The 11,418-nt window shown below is 38.4% G+C and overlaps 1 protein-coding gene across 6 annotated transcripts in view; it reads right to left on the bottom strand.

Moving 5' to 3' along the window:
* The window catches only part of BRD10 (bromodomain containing 10), a 132,654-nt gene that overhangs the window by 33,140 nt on the left and 88,096 nt on the right, over positions 1-11,418 (bottom strand). Inside the window, exons 9-10 of one of the 6 annotated variants that reach the window (XR_012424727.1) lie at positions 7,546-7,888; positions 5,260-7,430 (exon numbers count right to left, since the gene is read on the bottom strand). The exons of 1 other annotated variant lie outside the window; for it this stretch is intronic. Coding sequence is in view for 4 of the 5 variants with exons in the window: in XM_074017521.1 (XP_073873622.1) it covers positions 7,824-7,888 (65 nt within the window). In the remaining variant the exon portion in view is untranslated. Of the gene's footprint in view, positions 1-4,269; positions 4,461-5,259; positions 7,889-10,361; positions 10,431-11,418 lie in introns of those variants that run through there. 4 more of the 6 variants (XM_015437194.4, XM_074017519.1, XM_065531022.2 and 1 more) reach the window with 4 other exon arrangements.

The raw sequence follows: 11,418 nt of genomic DNA, 5'->3' as shown, positions 1-11,418 counted from the left end.
GCCACTTTTCAAAGGGAATGCTTCCAGTTTTTGCCCATTCAGTATGATATTGGCTGTGGGTTTGTCGTAAATAGCTTTTATTATGTTGAGATACGTTCCATCAATACCGAATTTATTGAGAGTGTTTAGCATGAAGGGCTGTTGAATTTTGTCAAAGGCCTTTTCTGCATCTATTGAGATAATTATGTGCTTTTGTCTTTGGTTCTGTTTATATGCTGGATGACGTTTATTGATTTGCATATGTTGAACCAGCCTTGTATCCCAGGGATGAAGCCCACTTGATCATGGTGGATAAGCTTTTTGATGTGCTGCTTGATTTGGTTTGCCAGTATTTTATAGAGGATTTTTTGCATCGATGTTCATCAGGGATATTGGTCTAAAATTGTCTTTTTTTGTTGTATCTCTGTCAGGCTTTGGTATCAGGATGTTGTTGGCCTTGTAAAATGAGTTAGGGAGGATTCCCTCTTTTTCTATTGATTGAAATAGTTTCAGAAGGAATGGTACCAACTCCTCCTTGTACCTCTGGTAGAATTCGGCTGTGAATCTGTCTAGTCCTGGACTTTTTTTGGTTGGTAGGCTATTAATTATTGCCTCAATTTCAAAGCCTGCTATTGGTCTATTCAGGGATTCAGCTTCTTCCTGGTTTAGTCTTGGGAGAGTGTAAGTGTCCCGGAAATTATCCATTTCTTCTAGGTTTTCTAGTTTATTTGCATAGAGGTGTTTATAGTATTCTCTGATGGTAGTTTGTATTTCTGTGGGGTCAGTGGTGATATCCCCTTTATCATTTTGTATTGCATCTATTTGATTCTTCTCTCTTTTCTTCTTTATTAATCTTGCTAGCGGTCTATCAATTTTGTTGATCTTTTCAAAAAAACAGTTCCTGGATTCATTGATTTTTTGGAGGGTTTTTTGTGTCTCTATCTCCTTCAGTTCTGCTCTGATCTTAGTTATTTCTTGCCTTCTACTAGCTTTTGAATGTGTTTGCTCTTGCTTCTCTAGTTCTTTTAATTGTGATGTTAGAGTGTCAATTTTAGATCTTTCCTGCTTTCTCTTGTGGGCATTTAGTGCTATAAATTTCCCTCTACACACTGCTTTAAATGTGTCCCAGAGATTCTGGTATGTTGTATCTTTGTTCTCATTGGTTTCAAAGAACATCTTTATTTCTGCCTTCATTTCGTTATGTACCCAGTAGTCATTCAGGAGCAGGTTGTTCAGTTTCCATGTAGTTGAGTGGTTTTGATTGAGTTTCTTAGTCCTGAGTTCTAGTTTGATTGCACTGTGGTCTGAGAGACAGTTTGTTATAATTTCTGTTCTTGTACATTTGCTGAGTAGTGCTTTACTTCCAACTATGTGATCAATTTTGGAATAAGTGCGATGTGGTGCTGAGAAGAATGTATATTCTGTTGCTTTGGGGTGGAGAGTTCTGTAGATGTCTATTAGGTCCGCTTGGTGCAGAGCTGAGTTCAATTCTTGGATATCCTTGTTAACTTTCTGTCTCGTTGATCTAATGTTGACAGTGGGGTGTTAAAGTCTCCCATTATTATTGTATAGGAGTCTAAGTCTCTTTGTAAGTCTCTAAGGACTTGCTTTATGAATCTGGGTGCTCCTGTATTGGGTGCATATATATTTAGGATAGTTAGCTCTTCCTGATGAATTGATTCGTTTACCATTATGTAATGGCCTTCTTTGTCTTTTTTGATCTTTGATGGTTTAAAGTCTGTTTTATCAGAGATTAGAATTGCAACCCCTGCTTTTTTTTGTTTTCCATTTGCTTGGTATATCTTCCTCCATCTCTTTATTTTGAGCCTATGTGTGTCTCTGCATGTGAGATGGGTCTCCTGAATACAGCAAACTGATGGGTCTTAACTCTTTATCCAATTTGCCAGTCTGTGTCTTTTAATTGGACCATTTAGTCCATTTACATTTAAGGTTAATATTGTTACTTGTGAACTGGATCCTGTCATCATGATATTAGCTCATTATTTTGCTTGTTAGTTGATGCAGTTTCTTCCTAGCATCAATGGACTTTACATTTTGACATGTTTTTGCAGTGGCTGGTACCTGTTTTTCCTTTCCATGTTTAGTGCTTCCTTCAGGATCTCTTGTAGGGCAGGCCTGGTGGTGACAAAATCTCTAAACATTTGTTTGTCTGTAAAGGATTTTATTTCTCCTTCACTTATGAAGCTTAGTTTGGCTGGATATGAAATTCTGGGTTGAAAATTCTTTTCTTTAAGAATGTTGAATATTGGCCCCCACTCTCTTCTGGCTTGTAGAGTTTCTGCCAAGAGATCTCCTGTTAGTCTGATGGGCTTCCCTTTGTGTGTAACCTGACCTTTCTCTCTGGCTGCCCTTAACATTTTTTCCTTCCTTTCAACTTTGGTGAATCTGACAATTATGTGTCTTGGAGTTGCTCTTCTCGAGGAGTATCTTTGTGGCATTCTCTGTATTTCCTGAATTTGAACATTGGCCTGCCTTACTAGGTTGGGGAAGTTCTACTGGATGATATCCTGCAGAGTGTTTTCCACTTGGTTCCATTTTCCCCGTCACTTTCAGGCACGCCAATCAGACACAGATTTGGTCTTTTCACATAATCCCATATTTCTTGGAGGCTTTGTTCATTTCTTTTTCTCTTTTTTCTCTACACTTCTCTTCTTGCTTCATTTCATTCATTTGATCTTCAATCACTGATACTCTTTCTTCCAGTTGATCGAGTCGGTTACTGAAACTTGTGCATTTGTCATGTAGTTCTCATGTTATGGTATTCATTTCTATCAGTTCTTTTAAGGTCTTCTCTGCATTGATTATTCTAGTTATCCATTCATCCATTCTTTCTTCAAGGTTTTTAGTTTCTTTGCGCTGGTTACATAGTTCCTCTTTCAGCTCTGAGAAGTTTGATCAACCGAAGCCTTCTTCTCTCAACTCGTCAAAGTCATTCTCTGTCCAGCTTTGTTCCGTTGCTGGTGATGAGCTGTGTTCCTTTGGAGGGGAAGATGTGCTCTGATTTTTTGAATTTCCAGCTTTTTTGCACTGCTTTTTCCCTATCTTTGTGGTTTTATCTGCCTTTGGTCTTTGATGATGGTGATGTACTGATGGGGTTTTGGTGTGGGTGTCTGAGATGGCCAAATAGGAACAGCTCCAGCCTCCAGTTCCCAGTGTCAGCGACACAGAAGATGGGTGAATTCTGCATTTTCAACTGAGGTACCAGATTCATCTTACTGGGGCGTGTCGGACAGTTGGTGCTGGTCTGCGGGTGCAGCCCGACCAGTGAGAGCTGAAGCAGGGCAAGGCATCGCCTCACCTGGAAAGTGCAAGGGGGAAGGGAATTCCTTTTCCTAGCCAAAGGAAATTGAGACACACAACACGTGGAAAATCAAGTAACTCCCACCCTAATACTGCGCTTTACCAAGGGTCTTAGCAAACGGCACACCAGAAGATTATATCCCACACCTGGCCCAGAGGGTCCCATGCCCACGGAGCCTCCCTCATTGCTAGCACAGCAGTCTGAGATCTAACTGCAAGGTGGCAGCAAGGCTGGGGGAGGGGCGCCCGCCATTGCTGAGGCTTAAGTAGGTAAACAAAGCCGCCAGGAAGCTTGAATTGGGTGGAGCCCACCACAGCTCAAGGAGGCTGGCCTGCCTCTATAGACTCCTCCTCTGGGGACCTGGCATAGCTAAACAAAAAGCAGCAGAAACCTCGGGAGAGGTAAATGCCCCTGTCTGACAGCTTTGAAGAGAGCAGTGGATTTCCCAGCACAGAGGTTGAGATCTGAGAACGGACAGAAAGTAATTTTTTTTAACCTAAGAAAATACTAACGGTCACAGAAGGCTATGAACCTGAGACCTGCTCTCTTTGTCAAACAGAGATTAACAAGGATCAGAGAAAAGATAAAGGCTGTCTTTGACATACTCAGAAGGCTTACAAGAGTTTTAAAGAAATTACTTTCTCACTATATGATTCATTGTTATTTAACGGTGAGTCAGTAAACCACCTAAAAATCATCTTGCGTCATCAGAAACACTAGTGTAACATAACTGTATCATTTTCTACTAAAGACAAAATTTCACCAAAGGGGAAAAAGAAAACACAGGATAAAGAGACATATTACACACATCGAAAAAAACAACATTTAACAAAATACTAAAATATTTCCCCACTCTTCTGATACTGTCAAGTCTTAACACTTAAAATAAGGCTTCCACCTCTCCCACTTCAAACAAATAAATGAATTCTAAACAAAGGAAACTTCATCAGGCATTTGGGTACCTCCTCCCCTCACCACGAGGTCTCTGTTGAATCTCAATCCTATACACTGAGGAGCCTGTGGCTTGAACCCTACATCCCTCCAAAACCCCCAGACTGTCACTCACTGAGGGTGCTCTCATTTCTCTGTGGAAAAGACTTTCTTCACAGAGTTCCTCGGACAGTCTCCCAGGTGATGGACACAGAGACTTGGGCTGAGTCTGCCAGAAAGAAATTAGAAAAGTGAGATATTTTTGAAAGGAATAGAAGGTGCCAGATTCAGAAAGACTTACTCCCCACTTCACAGAGGCACCCACACCTCTGAAGATGACTCCTTGGATTGGAAACCAATTGCAGGGCAACCCTGGGAGCCATGTGTTAACGATGGAAGGTCACATGATGCAAGAAGCCTGGGTTATTACATTATCACTGAGAGCTCCTTGCATATTCTGGTTATTAATCCCTTGTCAGATGGGTAGTTTGCCGCTATTTTCTCCCATTCTGTGGGTTGTCTCTTCACTTTGTTGATTGTTTCCTTTGCTGTGCAGAAGCTTCTTAACTTGATGTGAACCTATTTATTCATTTTGGCTTTGGATGCCTGTGCTTTGTAGGGTATTAATCAAGAAATCTTTGCCCACTCCAATGTCCTAGAGAGTTTCTCCAATGTTTTCTTTCAGCAGTTTCATAATTTGAAGTCTTAGATTTAAGTCTTTAATCCATTTTTACTTGATTTTTCTATATGGTAAGAGATAGGGGTCTTGTTTCATTCTTCTGCATATAGGTATCCAGTTTTTCCAGCACCATTTTTTTAAGAGACTGTCCTTTTCCCAATGTATGTTCTTGGCACCTTTGTTGAAATGAGCTCACTGTAATATATGGATTTGTTTCTGAGTTCTCTATTGTGTTTCATTAGTCTATGTGTCTTTTTCTTTTTCTTTTTTTTTTAATGCCAGTACCATGAGGTTTTGGTTACTGTAACTTTGTAGTATAATTTGAAGTCACATGATGTGATCTTTCCAGTTTTGTTCTTTTTGCTTAGGTTGGCAATTCTAGGTCCTTTTTTTTTTTTTTTTTTTTTTTTTTTGGAGACTGTCTCTCTCTGTTGCCCAGGCAGAGTGCAGTGGCACATTCTCAACTCACTGCAACCTCCACCTCCCAGGTTCAAGCTATTCTTGTGCCTCAGCCTCCCAAGTAACTGGGCTTACAGGTGTGTGCCCCCATGCCCAGCTAACTTTTGTATTTTTAGTAGAGATGGGGTTTCACTATGTTGGCCAGGCCAGTCTTGAACTCCTGACCTCAAGTGATCTGCCTACCTCAGCTTCCCAAAATGCTGGGATTACAGGCGTGAGCCACCATGCCCAGCTTCTAGGTCCTTTTGTGGGCTATTCTTTTGGCTATTCTGGGTCTTTGTGATTCTATATAAATTTTGGGATTATTTTTCTATTTCTATGAAGAATGTCATTGTTACTTTGATAGGGATTGCACTGAATCTGCAGATTGCTTTGGGTAGCATGGACGTTTTAACAGTAATTGAGTCTTCCAATCCGTAAACAATGGATATCTTTCTGTTCTTCTGTGTTCTCTTTGATTTCTGTCTTCAATGTTTTAGTTTTCATTGTAGAGATCTTTCACTTCTTAATTCCTAGGTATTTTATTTTACTTGTAGCTATTGTAAATGGGATTACTTTCTTGATTTCTTTTTCATGTTGTTCCCTGTTGGCATACAGAATTGATACTGATTTTTTTTTTATGTTGATTTTGTACCCTGCAACTTTAATGAATTTATCAGTTTGAATAGTTTTTTCATGGAGTCTTTAGGTTTTTCTAAATGTAACATTGTATCATCAGCAAACAAGAATAATTTGGTCTTCTTTCTTCCTAATTTGAATGCCCTTTCTGTCTCTTGTCTGATTGGCTTAGGTAGGACTTCTACCATGTCATCAGTGAAGGAGACTCTACCCCTTCTAAGAACACTTGGATTATATGGAGGGGGAAACCGGCCTTGAAGAAAATTCATGAAATATTAAGACAGAGACCCTTCAGTATTCTCTAACAGCCTAGACTGACTTAACACAAATGAGGAGAGGAGCCTTCAGGGAAGGGAGATCCTCGTGACCTTTTCAGATAGATAGGATGAGGCTTCCCTGTTGCTGAAGGAAACCTGAACTCAGGAAAATGAATCTCACCCATAAACATGGTACAGGAGTCCTCTACTGCAGCGTGCCCTTCCTTTTTGCCCTGACATACCTGTGGGCTGAGAATGGGTAATGGCATGGCACTGCTTTGATCCCCTAAGCTTCCTGCAGGCCAGGGTAGGGACTAGAGTGACCAGAGCTCATGGCTGGTCTTCTTTGGCTGCAATAAGCATTTTCCACTTGCCCAAATTCATTGTACAAATAATAGTACTTTATTTGCATGGTGAGCAAAGTTAGAGAGCACTGTTTTATAGAACCTGGGGTTCCCCTTCCTGTCCAGCCCTCAGTGGTGGTGACTGATGCTTAAGACAAGGCTTAAGTCTCTATGCATTTCCCTGTGAGATTCTGATATGGTCTCTCTGATTGTTTTTATAGTAAACAGCAGGCATACTTTAAGGAGGAAAAAAGAGCTAGTCAAAAGATTTTCTGCCCAGGTTAAAGTCAGTGAAAATTTAGACTGATTATAGAAATCAGTGAAGCCTTCAAGTTATCTCTGGTGAAGACCAGTCCTCTGAAGTTAAAATGTTAAGTTTAGCATTTAGTAAATATCTGGACAGGTTTACTTGTCACTTGAGAATATTGTAGGCCTTCTCAAAAAAAGAACAGAAGGGAGTCTCTAAACTTTCATTTCATGGTTCAACAGTTACTTGACGATGCATCGAAATCCCTCAATCTCAAGTAACCAGTGCCAAAAACATCTTCAAAGTGTCTCAGAAGAACTTTCAGAAGGAAATAATGGATCGTTTGGATGAAAACACTCATTTTTAGGAAAATCTAAAAGCGCTATCCCAAGAAGCTGTGAAATGGAATACAAAGTGTGAGAAACGAAGGAAAAAAATGCTTGACAACTTGAAAACATAAAGAAGTTGTAAATGATAGAGAGAGCCCTTTAAAATTGAAGGTGATACACTTGCCTGTCTTCTTTAGCAAAAATTACATGGGTGATGGCAACTTGAAATCAGACAAAGACAAATCAGAAAATTGAGAACTTCTAGGCTGTAAATCAAAAAACAATTTGAAGAAATACACTGATGCTGTTAAGTGTTTCCTTAAAAAGGCTTGAAGAAGAAAAACAAGGACTATTAAAAAGAAAATCAAATGAATCACTTACAGTTCAAAGAAATGGTCTCTCATCTGAATAAGCATCTTTGTAGTCTGAAAATGTAGTTCATATGAAAACATCAGCTGTGTAACATCAGAAGCATGACGCCCACAGGAAGATGGCCTCGAGAAAGTCTTGGAAAGAAGCACTTTCTACTATCAAAACTTGATCATTTCCCAAGAGAAAAAATGTTCAAGAAAGTTGGATGGCAGCTTGGCACACTAACAGAAAGCTCACTGAGCTAAGAAAAGAAAATGATCACAACAGATAAAGTTGACTAAAGCAGTTTAAATTTCAGGTTTTCCCAAGTGGTTCCTGCTGTTCCATGTGCAGGCGATCCCATGCATCATGTCTGCAAGGAAGGGAGAGGTTAAAACTGTAAGGGCTTACACATTTGGGTCAGTAGGTTTGATTCAGGTTTACAGCAACCAACTCCTAACTATATACTGGAGGACACATGACCGTGTTTTCTTTACTTAATAATTTAATCTCTTTTTATTGTTTTTTCTTAGTTGATGCTACATTTACTTAAATTCAAGTTCGAAAGAATTACAATTCCTAAGATGGTGTTTTACAAATCTAGATGGTTTTAATACAATTCTTGACTATTAGACCATTCCATGAGACTCTCAGAATCAGGTCCATTTAAGTACTGTATTTAGGCTGAATTAAATAGTTCACTATTACGTAAACCATAATTGAATTTTGTATGATCATGGAGATAAATAAATCAATAAAGGTCATTTATATATGCTACGAACTGTTACAAGAAATGTGAGTAACAGTATTTACCTCAATAAATTTAGGTTTAATAGAGAGAATTCCACCCAAACCCAACAAAAAAAGAATAATACCCTCCAACTAAATCTATTAGTATTTTTATTAGTTTAGCACTACATTCATAGATTTAGGGGAGGTAACACTTTGTTCATGATATTATTTGCTGTTTAAATATTTCTAAATTTTATGCAGTCAAAAATAAAGCTTTCCCTTAAAATACCTTCTTTATCCTACTCAATCTCAACAGGTTGTCTCATCTCTAGCATTACTAGATACCTGATTATGCCAAATATCAGGTCTTCACACCACTTTTCTGGCCCACCTAATATCCTGACGGGTCTCCCTGTCTTTGGTAAAGTCAATGATGGCAGCTACTATTTAAGTATTTACTATGTGGTAGGCAATAGGCTAAGTACTTTAGGTAAATTATCTCATCTAACCTCATAGCAATCCTGCAAGGTAATTGTCCCCATCTTATGTTTGACTATTACTACCTTTGCTCAAAAGCTTCATACTTTCAGAATATTTTTCAGTCCTCTATCAGCTAGCTCAACCTATTTTTCTAATCATTCCCTATAGGTCCTCTTAACCTACAGCATTTCATTCAAATTCAACTGCTGTGTTCCCTACATGCTCTTTGTGCTTTTCTTAGACTCAGGCTTTGTGGGCCCAGTTGTAAACGTACTTGCAGTCATAGCACAAATGCCACCTCTTACATGAAACCTTCTCTGGAAACTCCCTGCTAAGTTCTTACAATAAGTTCTTTATTCCTCTAACTTATTATTTTATTATTTTTTGTATTGAGGACAGGATGGAATCCTACTCATCTGTATTGTTCCTGCAACATCTTCTACATTATATAGTTCTCAATAAGTGTGTAGAATACATTTACAACTTTGGTAGATGCCTTGAATTTATTCAATAATTACTTTAAGAATGTTTTACATACATCATTCTTAAAGTAATTAAGATGATTACATACATCATTTGATTCTGTAATACTGCTTCATACATTTTTAACTATGTTTCTCACATTCACATTTTCACTCCAAGTTATAAGAATGTTCTAAACTATGCCATACCCTTCAACTTTTCTAAGCATCAAACACCATGCTGTGAATAGTAAATGCTTGCAGAATAAATGTTTAAGAATAACTGGGGCAGATGATAGCATTATAGTAACAACAAGCCAATAAGCTCAGTTGATGGCAAAACTACTTCTGGAATGACTTCAAGTAAACTATCATTTCTAAGTTTTAGTAATTTTGGCTAACTAAAATCCCTATCAAATTTCTTAGATCTCTTTCAGAATATGCCAATTTCTCAAGCTTTTAATGTTAAAAAATTCTAAATTTAAGTTGACCTACTGGATCAAGCAAACATTTCCACTGATTTTAGTGTACATATTCTAGCTATCACTACTTTAATCATAAAACTATTTCAACTAATTAAATACACCAATAAAATTGGAGACTTGGGATGTGAGCAGGACTTCAGCTATTTAATATTACACGTGTGTGTATGTATGTGTATATATATGTGTATATAAATGTATATAAAACTAATCACAAAGGAAAAAACTTTTTGTGGGGGCAGGAAAAACCATAGGAAATGAGAGGAAAGGGAAGCGCTAATACACCAGAAGGAGGCAGGCTATTTCAGCATCTTTTAAGTTAGTATTGTAGGTGATACAGAACACAGATATCTAAATGGCTTAATTCTATACTAAGTATAAAAACACGCCCCTCCAGTACCACAAATCTTTTCAGGTGACACTGTTGTGACATTTCTTCCTTTTCATGTATGCCTTTATAGATGCCCTTTACAGAACTCTTAATAACACTAAACACAATGAATTCAGGAATTTAACTTTGTACTCTAGCCACGATCTCAGACATCCACATGATCTACAAAACTGGAGGAAAGGAATCTGGGTTTTTGAAGATATAAATCCATTAATCAAATTTCTAGTTTAAAAAATGGAGCATTAGTTTTAAAAAGTAAACTAGACCTTAAATAAGAGGTTATCTAGATTTGTCACTCACCTACTCAACAAATAGGCATTGAAAACAGTGTGCCAGATGCTGGCATGATGATGATGATTGATAAGGTTCCTGAAATTAAATAATTTCAAACAAGTAATTACAGTTTTGAAGAAGTGCTATGTTGTTCTCAGTCTGAGTGACTGCACAATATAATAATGTTGGCTGAGGTATGACAAGGAGAGGGAGTTTACATAACACGTAATAAGAACCTGTAATGGAACATTAGGTCAAAGAGGACATCTAGGAAGACCCTGAAGTGTCTTGAATTTTCTAGAAACTAAAAGAAAATTAAGAGTACGGTGAATAAGAGGGAGAATAGGTTGAAATGAAGCTGGAGAGGTAGGTGGGAACAGACTGAAGAGCTTTTTAAACTTTAAGTGGGGACTTCAGTATCACATCAGAAGTTCATCAGATCACACAGAGCTTTGAAGGTCATATTAGAATTTTGGATTTAGGGGTTAGAAGAGATTTAGTGGCTGGGCGCAGTGGCTCACACCTGTAATCCCAGCACTTTGGGAGGCCGAGGTGGGCAGATCACCTGAGGTCAGGAGTTTGAGACCAGCCTGACCAATATGGTGAAACTCCATCTCTACTAAAAATCCAAAAATTATCCAGGCTATGGCGGCACGCACCTGTAATCCCAGTTACTCAGGAGGCTGAGGTGGGAGAATCGCTTGAATCGAGGAGGCAGAGGTTGCAGTGAGCTGAGATAGCAGCACTGCACTCCAGCCTGGACAAGAGAGAAGACCCTGTCTCAAAACAAAACAAAACAAAAAAAAAGAGATTTAGTGGTTAATTAGTTTAGGTCCTTCACTGGGATTAAAGTTGGGCCATAGGTAATTCAGTAAATTAGTTTCTTAAAGTGGTTTAGAGAATTCTTCTGAGACAAAAGGCAAACAGTTTTGGGTCATTTAAAAAGCTGAGTAGGTAAATACATTCATTTATTGAACACCATCTATGTGCAATGCAATACACTTGAAACATCACCCACTTTCCAAGGGCTTTCTTAACTGACAGAAAAAGGGGGAGAGTGATTGAGTAGAGTATAAACATGACT

This window comes from Macaca fascicularis, chromosome 15, assembly GCF_037993035.2.
Source record: "Macaca fascicularis isolate 582-1 chromosome 15, T2T-MFA8v1.1".
Taxonomy (NCBI): domain Eukaryota; kingdom Metazoa; phylum Chordata; class Mammalia; order Primates; family Cercopithecidae; genus Macaca; species Macaca fascicularis.
Note: the sequence above shows the minus strand (reverse complement) of the source record. Positions and strands in the feature narration are given on the sequence as shown.